The 15,457-nt window shown below is 47.9% G+C and overlaps 1 protein-coding gene across 5 annotated transcripts in view; it reads left to right on the forward strand.

Annotated features, from left to right (window-relative positions):
* RC3H1 (ring finger and CCCH-type domains 1) overlaps window positions 1-15,457 on the forward strand; it is a 265,587-nt gene that overhangs the window by 177,762 nt on the left and 72,368 nt on the right. For all 5 annotated transcript variants that reach the window (XM_063939680.1, XM_063939682.1, XM_063939684.1 and 2 more), the window contains exon 3: window positions 6,886-7,006. In XM_063939680.1, coding sequence (XP_063795750.1) covers window positions 6,886-7,006 — 121 coding nt within the window. The remainder of the gene's footprint in view (window positions 1-6,885; window positions 7,007-15,457) is intronic.

Consider the following 15,457-nt stretch of genomic DNA (forward strand, 5'->3'; position numbering starts at 1 on the left):
CCGCATGACGCTGGGGCTTCCCGGGGGGGGGGGGCAGATCTAGTGGGGGCTCGTCTTCGGTTTTTCAGCCACGTCTGGGTTCACTCGCAGGTGGATCCCTGGGCATTAGAGATTGTTTCTCAAGGATACAGGCTGGAATTCGAAGACTTGCCTCCTCGCCGGTTTTTCAAATCGGCTCTGCCGGATTCCCCGTCAGAGAGGGAGCTAGTGTTGGCAGCAATCCAAAAATTGTATATTCAACAGGTGATTGTCACAGTTCCTCATCTCCAGCAAGGAGAGGGATATTACTCAACCCTGTTTGTGGTCCCGAAACCGGACGGTTCGGTCAGACCCATTTTAAACCTAAAATCCCTGAACCTGTACTTGAAGAGGTTCAAGTTCAAAATGGAATCACTCAGGGCGGTCATCGCCAGCCTGGAGAGGGGGGGGGGGGGGGATTGGATGGTGTCCCTGGACATAAAGGATGCTTACCTTCATGTTCCGGTATTCCTCCCTCATCAGGCGTTCCTGAGATTTGCAGTGCAGGACTGTCACTACCAATTTCAGACGTTGCCGTTTGGGCTTTCCACGGCCCCGAGAATTTTCACCAAGGTAATGGTGGAAATGATGGTGCTCCTGCGCAGGCAGGGGGTCACAATTATCCCATACTTGGACGATCTCCTCATAAAGAGATCTCGGGAGAAGTTGCTGGACAGCGTGTCTCTGTCCATGAAGACGTTGTAGTTACACGGATGGATTCTCAATATACCGGAGTCCCAGCTAGTCCCTACAACGCGTCTAACTTTTTTGGGCCTGATTCTAGACACAGACCAGAAAAAGGTTTTTCTTCCGGTCGAAAAGGTTCAGGAGCTCATAGCCCTGGTCAGGAACCTATTAAAACCAAAACAGGTTTCAGTGCATCATTGCACGCGGGTCCTAGGGAAGATGGTGGCTTCATACGAGGCCATCCCTTTCGGCAGGTTCCATGCGAGGACTTTTCAATGGGACCTCTTGGACAAGTGGTCCGGGTCCCATTTACAAATGCATCGAAGGATCACCCTGTCTCCCAGGACCAGGGTATCTCTCCTGTGGTATCTGCACAGTGCTCACCTACTAGAGCAGGGGTGGTGGGCAATTATTTCAGCTGAGGGGCCACTTGACATTTCCTGTCAGTATCCGAGGGCCACATACAAAATAGCAGCTCCCCCCACTTGCCAAAAATATAGGGACATGGCTTCATGTGGAAGGGGTGTGGGCCAAAAAATAATACAGATTCATATTATGCTGCACAATAGTCTCCATTATTCAAATTGCGCCACACAGCGCCACCTACACACATTACACCAGGCAGAGCCCCTTTTACACACATTACGGCAGGTAGAGCCCCCTTTTACACACTAACATTTTATTTCGGATTATTATTGTGCAGCAAGCAAATTATCCAGTGTCTTATGGCCCCTGGGGAAAGGTGTGACACGGTGACAGAACACGGGGGGTGTGACGCAGTGACAGAACACGGGGAGGGGGGGGGGGGGGTGACAGTGACAGAACACGAGGTGTGTTACACAGTGACAAAACACGGGGGGGTGACAAAGTGACAGAACACGGGGGGGTGACACAGTGACAGAACACTGGGAGGGGTGGTGACAGTGACAGAACATGGGGTGTGTGACACAGTGACAGAACACGGGGGGGAGGGGACGACACAGTGACAGAACACTGGGAGGGGTGGTGACAGTGACAGAACACGGGGTGTGTGACACAGTGACAGAGCACGGGGGTGTGACACAGTGACAGATCACGGGGGTGTGACACAGTGACAGATCACGGGGGTGTGACACAGTGACAGATCACGGGGGGTGTGACACTGTGACAGAACACGGTGGGGGTGACACGGTGACAGAACACGGTGGGGGTGACACGGTGACAGAACACGGGGGGGGTGACATAGTTACAGAACACGGGGGGTGTGACACAGTGACAGAACACGGTGGGGTGTGACATAGTGACAGTACACGGGGGGGGTGACACAGTGAGAGAACACGGGGGGGGGGGGGTGACACAGTGACAGAACACTGGGGGGGGGGGGGGGGTGACACGTGACAGAACTCGGGGGTGACATGGTGACAGAACACGGGAGGGGTTGGTACAGCGAGAGCTAAAGATCTCTCCCCCAAACCTAAAAACAGTCTGACGCCACTGCCCGCACACACAAATATGCGCACACGATCACACACACACACCCTTTCTTTCTCTCACTCACTTTTCCCATTAACTTACTGATCTGGCTGGCAGTGGCAGGAAGGATGGATCTGTAGCAGTTTGGCTCTTGTCTCGTGTAGCTCCGCCCCCTGAGGTTCCGTGTAACCCCACCCCCTCATTGGCACGTAGCTCCGCCCCCTTTTCGGCTGAACACAGCCGTGTCACTGGGGACTCTGGAGGCGGGAGGAGGAGGCTGCTACAACGCAGGCGCCGTGCAGCAGCAGGGGAGAGAGGCGCCGCTGGCAGCTTGGAGGTACTGCAGTGCAGAGCAATGACAAGCAGCTCAGCCGGTCGGGCCGCTTGTCATTGCTCGCTGGTGGGAGGCAGTGGGCCGGGCAGAATCGGTTTGCGGGCCATATTTTGCCCACCGCTATACTAGAGGGTCGCAGGTTCGGCATTCAGGACTGGGTCCTGGTGACCACGGACGCAAGCCTCCGAGGCTGGGTAGCAGTCACACTGGGAAGAAATTTCCAAGGTCTCTGGTCAAATCTAGAGACTTGTCTCCACATCAACGTCCTGGAGTTGAGGGCCATATACAACGCCCTGCGTCAAGCGGAGGAATTGCTTCGGGAAAAAACTGTTCTGATTCAGTAAGACAATGTCACGGCAGTGGCTCATATAAACCGCCAAGGCGGAACGAGGAGCAGAGTGGCCATGGCAGAAGCGACCAGGATTCTACGCTGGGCGGAATGCCATGTAAGCGCGCTATCAGCAGTGTTTATCCCGGGGGTGGACAACTGGGAGGCGGACTTCCTCAGCAGGCACGACCTGCATCAGGGAGAGTGGAGACTTTATCAAGAAGTCTTCGCACAGATCACGGGTCGGTGGGGACTTCCTCAAATAGTCATGATGGCATCCCGTCTCAACAAAACGCTAAAGTGGTATTGCGCCAGGTCAAGGGACCCTCAGGCGGTAGCGGTAGACGCTCTGGTGACACCTTGGGTGTTCAGATCGGTCTATGTGTTTCCTCCTCTTCCTCTCATACCCAAGGTGTTGAGAATAATAAGAATAAGCAGGGTCAGAACAATCCTCATTGTTCCAAATTAGCCACGGAGGACTTGGTATCCGGAGATGCAAGAGTTGCTCACAGAAGATCCGTGGCCTCTTCCTCTAAGGCAGGACTTGCTGCGGCAGGGGCCCTGTCTGTTCCAAGACTTACCGCGGCTGCGTTTGACGGCATGGCGGTTGAACGCCGGATCCTAGCGGAAAAAGGGATTCCGGAGGAGGTCATTCCTACCCTGATCAAGGCTAGGAAGGACGTGACGTTAAAACATTATCACCGTATATGGCGAAAATATGTTTCTTGGTGTGAGGCCAGAGCTGCTCCTACGGAGGTTCCATTTGGGCCGTCTACTTCACTTCCTTCAAACAGGAGTGACTTTATGGACCATAATTTTAGGCCCAAAGGTCCAAATTTCGGCCTTATCCATTTTCTTTCAAAGAGAATTAGCCTCTCTTCCTGAAGTACAGACTTTTGTGAAGGGTGTGCTGCATATTCAGCCTCCCTTTGTGCCTCCGGTGGCGCCTTGGGATCTTAACGTGGTGTTACGTTTCTTCAAGTCACCTTGGTTTGAACCACTCAAAACTGTGGAGTTGAAATACCTCACGTGGAAAGTGGTAATGTGTTGGCATTGGCTTCGGCAAGACGTGTTCCAGAATTTGCGGCTTTATCACATAAAAGCCCATACTTGTTTTTTCACGTGGATAGGGCAGAGTTGAGGACTCGTCCTCACTTTCTGCCAAAAGTGGTCTCATCTTTTCATGTGAACCAACCTATTGTCGTGCCTGTGGCTACACGGGACTTGGAGGATTCAGAGTCCCTGGATGTGGTCAGGGCTTTGAAGATTTATGTGACCATAACGGCTAGAATCAGGAAGACTGAAGCTCTGTTTGTTCTGTATGCGGCCAACAAGGTTGGCGCTCCTGCTTCAAAGCAGACTATTGCTCGCTGGATCTGTAATACTATTCAGCAGGCACATTCTACGGCAGGTTTGCCATTGCCTAAATCGGTTAAGGCCCATTCCACTAGGAAAGTGGGCTCTTCTTGGGCGGCTGCCCGAGGGGTCTCGGCATTGCAATTGTGCCGAGCTGCTACTTGGTCGGGTTCAAACACCTTTGCAAAGTTCTACAAGTTTGATACCCTGGCTGAGGAGGACCTCATGTTTGCTCAATCGGTGCTGCAGTGTCATCTGCACTCTCCCGCCCGTTTGGGAGCTTTGGTGTAATCCCCATGGTCCTTACGGAGTCCCAGCATCCTCAAGGACGTTAGAGAAAATAAGATTTTACTTACCGGTAAATCTATTTCTCGTAGTCCGTAGAGGATGCTGGGCGCCCGTCCCAAGTGCGGACTTCTTCTGCATATAGCTGTTGCTTACATAAGGGTTATGTTATAGTTTATCGGTTTAACCGAGGCTATGTTGTTGTTCATACTGTTGACTGGGTAGTGTATCACAAGTTATACGGTGTGATTGGTGTGGGCTGGTATGGATCTTGCCCTTAGATTTACAAAAATCCTTCCTCGTACTGTCCATCTCCTCTGGGCACAGTTTCCCTAACTGAGGTCTGGAGGAGGGGCATAGAGGGAGGATCCAGTGCACACCCAGAGTCCAAAGCTTTCTTAAAGTGCCCTATCTCCTGCGGAGCCCGTCTATTCCCCATTGTCCTTACGGAGTCCCAGCATCCTCTACGGACTACGAGAAATAGATTTACCGGTAAGTAAAATCTTATTACCAATTATTTATATAGCGCGCACACATTCCGCAGCGCTTTACAGAGAATATTTGCCCATTCACATCAGTCCCTGCGCCAGTGGAGCTTACACTCTATATACCCTACCACATGTACACGCAGACACATTCATGCTAGGGTTAATTTTGTTGGGATCCAATTAACCCACCAGTATATTTTTGGATTTGGGAAGGAAACCGGAGTACCCGGAGGAAACCCACGCAAGAACGGGGAGAATAAACAAACTCCACACAGTTAAGGCCGTAGTGGAAATCAAACCCATGACCTCAGTGCTGTGTGGCAGTAATGCTAACCATTACACCATCCACACACTGGCCAATATCAAAAGCTTTGTCATTTACCAGTCCTCATGCTAAGAAATGACAATTGGCATACCAATTTTGTACAGTCACAAAAGATAGTGATTCCTTATCCAGTTATATACAGAGTAAGTGCATTTTTCCCCTTTAAAATAAATTCAAACATATCTTAAATATAAATACATGTAAACATGTAATCCTACAACAGTGCATAAAACACTACATATAACATGTTAATACACATTATTAAACATTGACAGTACAAGGCGCCTACCTCCGATTCGTCCATTTAAAAAAAAAAAAAAGAGGAATGCGTCAAAATGCTTATTTCTCCTCAACCACTAGGGGACAATCCAGTCCACCGCTGTTTTGATAAAGGAAACTTTTGCTTGATAATTCCCCTCAGCTCCAAATTAAGAGCATGTGTTATTGTTTTGTTTTTTTATTAATTTTTTTAATGAAAACATATGAGTGAGAGCTATAATTTAACTTGTCTAGTTATGTTGAAAAAAAATTCAAGATACAGTTACAGATCATTTTTACAGTGTCACGTGTGGGTCATTTTTACTCATTTTCATGGGATGACCCTTAGGTAGATTGTTAATGTTTTTAGAAATTGTTCATTGAGGTTGGGATGGATCCTTTTTCAATTTTCTAATAATGGATTTAGTATGTTAGGTGTAACCTTTCATGGGGACAATTCAGTTGTTTTCCCCAGCAGCTGTCACTAGGGGGCACACAACTGAGCAATTCAATTGTTATTCTATTCAGGCACCAATTAGCAACGGGAGACCCATTTCTTCTTGCAACCAGCAAGAAGAAATGTGCGAAAAGCTTGTGGTTTGGGCACCTGAGCGTTACTTTAGATGGGCTAAACCCTGTATATTTAAAAAGTAATGGGAGCTTAATAGCAACAATTGAAGTGATCAGTTAAAAAAAAATAATAATAATAAATTGCATCCATTCCCTTGAGGCTTATGCCCTATGGATGACCTACTGATTCCATTTTCTGCTACAAAATGATCCTGTATGATAATTGACAAGGGTTATGAGAGAGAAATGCTGAAAGCTTGAAGGGGTCCTAGCACATAAAAAGGTTGAGAACCACTGGTTTCCACCAGTCACTCCCAGCCCCCTGCCTGCTATGCACATTTATTAGTACATGTTTAGATTGTGATCATGCAGCAGATGGTTTATTCTGAAAAGTTACTTTCACTTTAGTTCTATAGAAACATGTGTACGCCCATGTTCTGATACAGAATATGTATATTCGCTGAGTATACGCTTTCTTTTTGCTTTGTAACATTGTAGTATAGAAGCTGTGGTCTACTTTTCTCCCACTACCACTCGTAAAAGCACTGCAGAAAAAATATATATCTTGCTCACCCTGTCATTGACTGAGCCTCCAAATCCTTGAGTTGCAATAGTTGCATTGGCTTATGTTATATTGAATAGTTTGGGGGCTAGTGCATGGAAATCTGAGACTGCACAATTTGCGTTATGAACACTATGCTGTATACAAATGACAACTTGTGGGCTAGTGTGTGTTTAGTACTTTCAGGTAGACTGTCTTCTCATACTTATGTGTGTCTGTCAGGTACCTGAACAGCAGCCGATTACCCTGTGCAGCGGCGTGGAGGATACCAAGCACTATGAGGAGGCCAGAAAGTGTGTGGAAGAGTTGGCATTATACCTAAAGCCCCTCAGTACAGCCAGAGGTAAGACAAGTGCATCATTGGACACTTGAACTATCAATCATTGTACTTTACCTCGTGGGAAATATTTAATTGTCTGAATAGTCGGTTGGGTGTCTGTTTTTTCCTGTCTAGTAGATAGGATAAACAGGCACCCAACTGACTTTTCAAACAATTGAATACCGCCCCTAGTTTTCTTTGCCGGTTCTACTGCTTGGGAAAACTTCAGTCTCAGGTCTTTGTATATGGATGGTGAGGGTTAATAAAATAAAGTGTTGCCTACTCACCTGCTTCATATACATGGAGGACATTTCAACTGTTTAAGATAAGGGGACATATATGACAATCCGATTATTACTGTCCTGTTTCTGGCACAGTATACACAATGAAAGTATAAGTGGTCTCTCTGCCGTCTGTTTGAGTGCTGCCAGCTGGCCATGGTTTCAGGATTTACCCAGTGTGTAATTGTCAATTGTGTAATTTAAGAATAAATAAGGTTTTCCAGAGACTCATCTTGATCACATATAGTATACCATTGTAATCTCAACATCTGCAAAGTTCAAATAAACGTTGCTTTACGAAATGTAGTTTCCATTTAAAGAATATGACTTGCAAAAGAATGTCTCACCATCTTTAATTCCAATGTTGCGTTGTAGACATGTCCACTTTTTATTTTGTATTCTTTTTTCCCTACTGTGTTTTTTTTTTCCTGACTGCTCTTCCACATTTTCTTTACCATGATCTGCTTTCAGTTACGATGAGGATTATGTGCAGGAACAATGATAGTGAGCTTTGAGTGATGTACAGACAAGTTTTATTCCTCACTGTGCTGTTTGTACCTGGTACACAAAGAGCAAAACTGCTCTCATTCATTGTATATTTTCTCTTTTCTCTGACGTCCTAAGTGGATGCTGGGACTCCGTAAGGACCATGGGGAATAGCGGCTCCGCAGGAGACAGGGCACAAAAGTAAAGCTTTAGGATCAGGTGGTGTGCACTGGCTCCTCCCCCTATGACCCTCCTCCAAGCCTCAGTTAGATTTTTGTGCCCGAACGAGAAGGGTGCAGGCTAGGTGGCTCTCCTGAGCTGCTTAGAAGTAAAGTTTAAATAGGTTTTTTATTTTCAGTGAGACCTGCTGGCAACAGGCTCACTGCATCGAGGGACTAAGGGGAGAAGAAGCGAACTCACCTGCGTGCAGAGTGGATTGGGCTTCTTGGCTACTGGACATTAGCTCCAGAGGGACGATCACAGGTACAGCCTGGATGGGTCCCGGAGCCGCGCCGCCGGCCCCCTTACAGATGCTGAAGAGTGAAGAGGTCCAGAAATCGGCGGCAGAAGACGTTCCTGTCTTCATTAAGGTAGCGCACAGCACTGCAGCTGTGCGCCATTGCTCCCAGCACACTTCACACGGCGGTCACTGAGGGTGCAGGGCGCTGGGGGGGGGGGGGGGCACCCTGGGCAGCAATGTAAATACCTCCTATGGCAAAAAATACATCACATATAGCCCCTGGGCTATATGGATGTATTTAACCCCTGCCAGTTTTCCAGATAAAAGCGGGAGAAGAGCCCGCCGAGAAGGAGGCGGGGCCTATCTCCTCAGCACACGGCGCCATTTTCCCACACAGCTCCGCTGGTAGGAAGGCTCCCAGACTCTCCCCTGCACTGCACTACAGAAACAGGGTACAACAGAGAGGGGGGGCACTTATTTGGCTAAAAATATATATAAGCAGCTATAAGGGATAGACACTTATTATAAGGTTGTCCCTATACAGTTTATAGCGCTTTGGTGTGTGCTGGCAAACTCTCCCTCTGTCTCCCCAAAGGGCTAGTGGGGTCCTGTCCTCTATCAGAGCATTCCCTGTGTGTGTGCTGTGTGTCGGTACGTTTGTGTCGACATGTATGAGGAGAAAAATGATGTGGAGACGGAGCAGATTGTCTGTAATAGTGTTGTCACCCCCTAGGGGGTCGACACCTGAGTGGATGTACTGTTGAAAATTACGTGACAGTGTCAGCTCTGTATAAAGACAGTGGTTGACATGAGACAGCCGGCTACTCAGCTTGTGCCTGTCCAAACGTCTCATAGGCCGTCAGGGGCTCTAAAGCGCCCGTTACCTCAGATGGCAGATACAGACGCCGACACGGATACTGACTCCTGTGTCGACGGTGAAGAGACAACCGTGATTTCCAATAGGGCCACACGTTACATGATTGAGGCAAGGGAAAATGTTTACACATTTCTGATATGAGTACCACCAAAAAGGGGTATTATGTTTGGTGAGGAAAAACTAGTAGTTTTCCTGAATCTGAGAAATAAAATGAGGTGTGTGATGATGCGTGGGTTTCCCCCCGATAACAATTGATAATTTCTAAAAAGTTATTGGCAGTATACCTTTTCCCGCCAGAGGTTAGGGTGCGTTGGGAAACACCCCCTAGGGGGGATAAGGCGCTCACACGCTTGTAAGAACAAGGGCTCTACCCTCTCCTGAGATGGCCGCCCTTAAGGATCCTGCTGATAGAAAGCAGGAGGGTATCCTAAAATGTATTTACACACATACTGGTGTTATACTGCGACCAGCAATCGCCTCAGCCTGGATGTGCAGTGCTGGGTTGGCGTGGTCGGATTCCCTGACTGGAAATATTGATATCCTAGATAAGGACAGTATATTATTGCCTATAGAGCATTTAAAATATATGCGAGATGCACAGCGGAATATTGCCGACTGGCATCAAGTATAAGTGCGTTGTCCAATTCTACCAGTAAAGTGGTCAGGTGAGGCGGATTCCAAACGGCATTTGGAAGTATTGCCTTAAAAAAGGCATTTGGGGTCGGTTTTTCAGACCTGGTGGCCACGGCAACAGCTGGGATATCCACGTTTGTACCCCAGGTCGCCTCTCAAAATAAGACGCAGTATTATCAGGCGCAGTCCTTTGTTGGCAAGCGGACAAAAGGTTCCTCTTTTCTGCTCGTGACAGAGGGAGAGGAAAAAGGCTACAGAGATGAGCCAGTTCCCAGGAACAGAAACCCTTTCCCGCCTCTGCCAAGCCCTCAGTATGATGCTAGGGCTTTACAAGCTCAGGCACGGTGGGGGCCCGTTCTCAATGAATTTCAGTGCGCAGTGGGCTCACTCGCAAGTAGACCCTGGATCCTTCAAGTAATATTTCAGGGGTACAAATTGGAATTCGAGACGTCTCCCCCTCGCCGTTTCCAAAAGTCGGTTTTACCGACGTCTCCCTCTGACAGGGAGGCAGTTTTGGAAGCCATTCACAAGCTGTATTCCCAGCAGGTGATAATCAAGGTACCCCTCCTGCAAAAGGAAACGGGGTATTATTCCACACTATTGTGGTACCGAAGCCAGACGGCTCGGTGAGACCGATTCTAAATCTAAAATCTTTGAATACAGAGGTTCAAATTCAAGATTGAGTCACTCAGAGCAGTGATTGCGAACCTGGAAGAAGGGGACTACATGATGTCTCGGGACATCAAGGATGCTTACCTTCATGTCAAAAAATTTACCCTTCTCACCAAGGGTACCTCAGGTTATGGTACAGAACTGTCACTATCAGTTCAGACGCTGCCGTAGGGATGGTCCACGGCACCCCGGGTCTTTACTAAAGTAAGGACCGAAATGATGATATTCCTTCGAAGGAAGGGAATTTTAGTTATTCTTTACTTGGACGATTCCCTGACAAGGGTAAGATCCAGGGAACAGTTGGAGGTCAGTGTAGCACTATCTCAGGTAGTGTTGCGGCAGCACGATTGGATTCTCAATATTCCAAAATCGCAGCTGGTTCCGACGACTTGTCTTCTGTTCCTAGGGATGATCCTGGACACAGTCCAGAAAGAAGGTGTTTCTCCCGGAGGAGAAAGCCAGGGAGTTATCCGAGCTAGTCAGGAACCTCCTAAAACCGAGCCAAGTCTCAGTGCATCAATGCACAAGGGTTCTGTGTAAAAATGGTGGCTTCCTACGAAGCAATCCCATTTGGCAGATTCCACGCAAGGACTTTCCAGTGGGACCTACTGGAAAAATGGTCCGGGTCGCATCTTCAGATGCATCAGCGGATAACCCTGTCACCAAGGACAGGGGTATCCCTCCTGTGGTGGTTGCAGAGTGCTCATCTTCTAGAGGGCCGCAGATTCGGCATTCAGGACTGGGTCCTGGTGACCACGGATGCCAGCCTGCGAGGCTGGGGAGCAGTCACACAGGGAAGGAATATCCAGGGCTTATGGTCAAGCCTGGAGACATCACTTCACATAAATATCTGAAGCTAAGGGCCTTTTACAATGCTCTAAGCTTAGCAAGACCTCTGCTTCAAGGTCAGCCGGTGTTGATCCAGTCGGACAACATTACGGCAGTCACCCACGTAAACAGACAGGGTGCCACAAGAAGCAGGAGGGCAATGGCAGAAGCTGCAAGGATTCTTCGCTGGGCGGAAAACCATGTGATAGCACTGTCAGCAGTATTCATTCCGGGAGTGGACAACTGGGAAGCAGATTTCCTCAGCACGACCTCCACCCGGGAGAGTGGGAACTTCACCCAGAAGTCCTCCACATGATTATAAACCGTTGGGGAAAACTCAACAGGTATTGCGCCAGGTCAAGGGACCCTCAGGCAATAGCTGTAAAGGCTCTGGTAACACCGTGGGTGTACCAATCAGTGTATGGGTTCCCTCCTCTGCCTCTCATACCCAAGGTACTGAGATTGGTAAGATGGAGAGGAGTAAGCACTATATTCGTGGCTCCGGATTGGCCAATAAGGACTTGGTAACTGGAACTTCAAGAGATGCTCACGGAGGATCCGTAGCCTCTACCTCTAAGAAGGGACCTGCTCCAGCAAGGACCCTGTCTGTTCCAAGACTTACCGCGGCTGCGTTTGACGGCATGGCGGTTGAACGCCGGATCCTGAAGGAAAAAGGCATTCCGGATGAAGTCATCCCTATCCTGATCAAAGCCAGGAAGGATGTAACCGCAAAACATTATCACCGCATTTGGCGAAAATATGTTGCGTGGTGCGAGGCCAGTAAGGCCCGACGGAGGAAATTCGACGATTCCTACATTTCCTGCAAACAGGAGTGTCTATGGGCCTGAAATTGGGGTCCATTAAGGTTCAAATTTCGGCTCTGTCAATTTTCTTCCAAAAAGAACTAGCTTCAGTCCCTGAAGTTCAGACGTTTGTAAAAGGGGTACTGCATATACAGTCTCCTTTGGTGCCTTCAGTGGCACCTTGGGATCTCAATGTAGTTTTTGGGTCCCAAAAGTCACATTGGTTTGACCCACTTAAATCTATGGAGTTAAAATATCTCACAGGAAAAGTGGTCATGCTGTTGGCTCTGGCCTGGGCCAGGCGCGTGTCAGAATTGGCGGCTTTATCCTGTAAAAGCCCTTATCTGATTTTTCCATTCGGACAGGGCGGAATTGAGGACTCGTCCTCAGTTTCTCCCTAAGGTGGTTTCAGCGTCCACCTGAACCAACCTATTGTGGTGCCTGCGGCTACTAGGGACTTGGAGGACTCCAAGTTGCTAGACGTTGTCAAGGCCGGAAAATATATGTTTCCAGGACGGCTGGAGTCAGAAAATCTGACTCGCTGTTCATCCTGTATGCACCCAACAAGCTGGGTGCTCCTGCTTGTAAGCAGACGATTGCTCGTTGGATTTGTAGTACAATTCAGCTTGCACACTCTGTGGCAGGCCTGCCACAGCCAAAATCTGTTAAAGCCCATTCCACAAGGAAAGTGGGCTCATCTTGGGCGGCTGCCCGAGGGGTCTCGGCTTTACAACTTTGCCGAGCAGCTACTTTGTCAGGTTCAAACACGTTTGCTAAATTCTACAAATGTGATACCCTGGCTGAGGAGGACCTGGAGTTCTCTCATTCGGTGCTGCAGAGTCATCCGCACTCTCCCGCCCGTTTGGGAGCTTTGGTATAATCCCCATGGTCCTTACGGAGTCCCAGCATCCACTTAGGACGTCAGAGAAAATAAGAATTTACTTACCGATAATTCTATTTCTCGTAGTCCGTAGTGGATGCTGGGCGCCCATCCCAAGTGCGGATTGTCTGCAATACTTGTATATAGTTATTGTTACAATAACATTGGGTTGTTTATTGTTGTGAGCCATCTTTCAGAGGCTCCTACGTTTTTATCATACTGTTAACTGGGTTCAGATCACAAGTTGTATGGTGTGATTGGTGTGGCTGGTATGAGTCTTACCCGGGATTCAAAATCCTTCCTTATTATGTACGCTCGTCCGGGCACAGTATCCTAACTGAGGCTTGGAGAAGGGTCATAGGGGGAGGAGCCAGTGCACACCACCTGATCCTAAAGCTTTACTTTTGTGCCCTGTCTCCTGCGGAGCCGCTATTCCCCATGGTCCTTACGGAGTCCCAGCATCCACTACGGACTACGAGAAATAGAATTATCGGTAAGTAAATTCTTATTTTTACTTATTTAATGCCCTTCCTGTGAAGGAGCATATCTGAAAAATCAAGGCGCTTCAAAGTTTTCCACAAAATAAAATACATCTGACCTAAAAACGTTGCATCATATCCTCCCTGTGGATACTTGTCATCCAGTTTAAACATTGCAGCCCTTTCTCTTATTAAGATTTGTCCTGCTATTTTTTTTTTTTATCATTATTCGTTTTAAGACCATTTAAAACATAGAATTGTGCTATTTTATCTATCTATCCTATCTATCCTATCTATCCTATCTATCCTATCTATCCTATCTATCCTATCTATCCTATCTATCCTATCTATCCTATCTATCCTATCTATCCTATCTATCCTATCTATCCTCTGTATGAGAAATTTGTATAAATATACCTTCATGTACTTAAAGGAACAGAAAATGCTACCACTTCACCACCTGTCACTACCTACTTTTGGATCAAAAGCTTTATAACATTAATTATAAACATTTTATAATAAAACAAATATCCCCAGGTCTTATATAATGCTTTTTAAATATGCAGTTGTATTGTGTAAAATAAAATTATCTTGTACTGTTAGATAATAAGAATATTTGTGAACTGCAGTAGAAATACATTATATTCAATATACTTTCTCTGACGTCCTAGTGGATGCTGGGAACTCCGTAAGGACCATGGGGAATAGCGGCTCCGCAGGAGACTGGGCACAAAAGTAAAGCTTTAGGACTACCTGGTGTGCACTGGCTCCTCCCCCTATGACCCTCCTCCAAGCCTCAGTTAGATTTTTGTGCCCGGCCGAGAAGGGTGCACACTAGGGGCTCTCCTGAGCTTCTTAGTGAAAGTTTAGTTTTAGGTTTTTTATTTTCAGTGAGACCTGCTGGCAACAGGCTCACTGCATCGAGGGACTAAGGGGAGAAGAAGCGAACCTGCCTGCTTGCAGCCAGCTTGGGCTTCTTAGGCTACTGGACACCATTAGCTCCAGAGGGACCGAACACAGGCCCAGCCTCGGAGCTCGGTCCCAGAGCTGCGCCGCCGGCCCCCTTACAAAGCCAGAAGCAAGAAGAGGTCCGGAAAAATCGGCGGCAGAAGACATCGGTCTTCAACAAGGTAGCGCACAGCACTGCAGCTGTGCGCCATTGTTACTCAGGCACACTTCACACTTCGGTCACTGAGGGTGCAGGGCGCTAGGGGGGGGCGCCCTGAGCAGCAATGTAAACACCTTGGCTGGCATAAATACACCACATATAACCCCCAGGGCTATATGGATGTATTTTAACCCCTGCCAGAACTCACCAAAAAGCGGGAGAAAAGGCCGCCGAGAAGGAGGCGGAGCCTATCTCCTCAGCACACGGGCGCCATTTTCCATCACAGCTCCGCTGGAAGGACGTCTCCCTGACTCTCCCCTGCAGTCCTGCACTACAGAAAAGGGTAAAAAAAGAGAGGGGGGCACTAATTTGGCGCAGTTTTAATACTAACAGCAGCTATAAAGGGAAAAGCACATTTTATAGTGGTATTCCTGTCTATATATAGCGCTCTGGTGTGTGCTGGCATACTCTCCCTCTGTCTCCCCAAAGGGCTAGTGGGGTCCTGTCCTCTATCAGAGCATTCCCTGTGTGTGTGCGGTGTGTCGGTACGATTGTGTCGACATTTTTGAGGAGGAAAATGAGATGGAGGCGGAGCAATTGCCTATTATAGAGTTGTCACCCCCTAGGGAGTCGACACCTGAGTGGATGAGCTTATGGAAGGAATTGCGTGACAGTGTCAGCTCTTTACGACAGACAGTTGACGACATGAGACAGCCGGCTACTCAGCTTGTGCCTGTCCAGGGGTCTCAAACGCCATCAGGGGCTTTAAAACGCCCGTTACCTCAAATGACAGACACGGATACTGACTCCAGTGTCGATGATGAGGAGACAAACGTGACTTCCACTAGGGCCACACGTTACATGATTGAAGCAATGAAAAATGTATTGCATATCTCTGATAATACAAGTACCACTAAAAAGGGTATTATGTTTGGTGAGAAAAAACTGCCTGTAGTTTTTCCTGTATC

This window comes from Pseudophryne corroboree, chromosome 9, assembly GCF_028390025.1.
Source record: "Pseudophryne corroboree isolate aPseCor3 chromosome 9, aPseCor3.hap2, whole genome shotgun sequence".
Lineage (NCBI taxonomy): Eukaryota > Metazoa > Chordata > Amphibia > Anura > Myobatrachidae > Pseudophryne > Pseudophryne corroboree.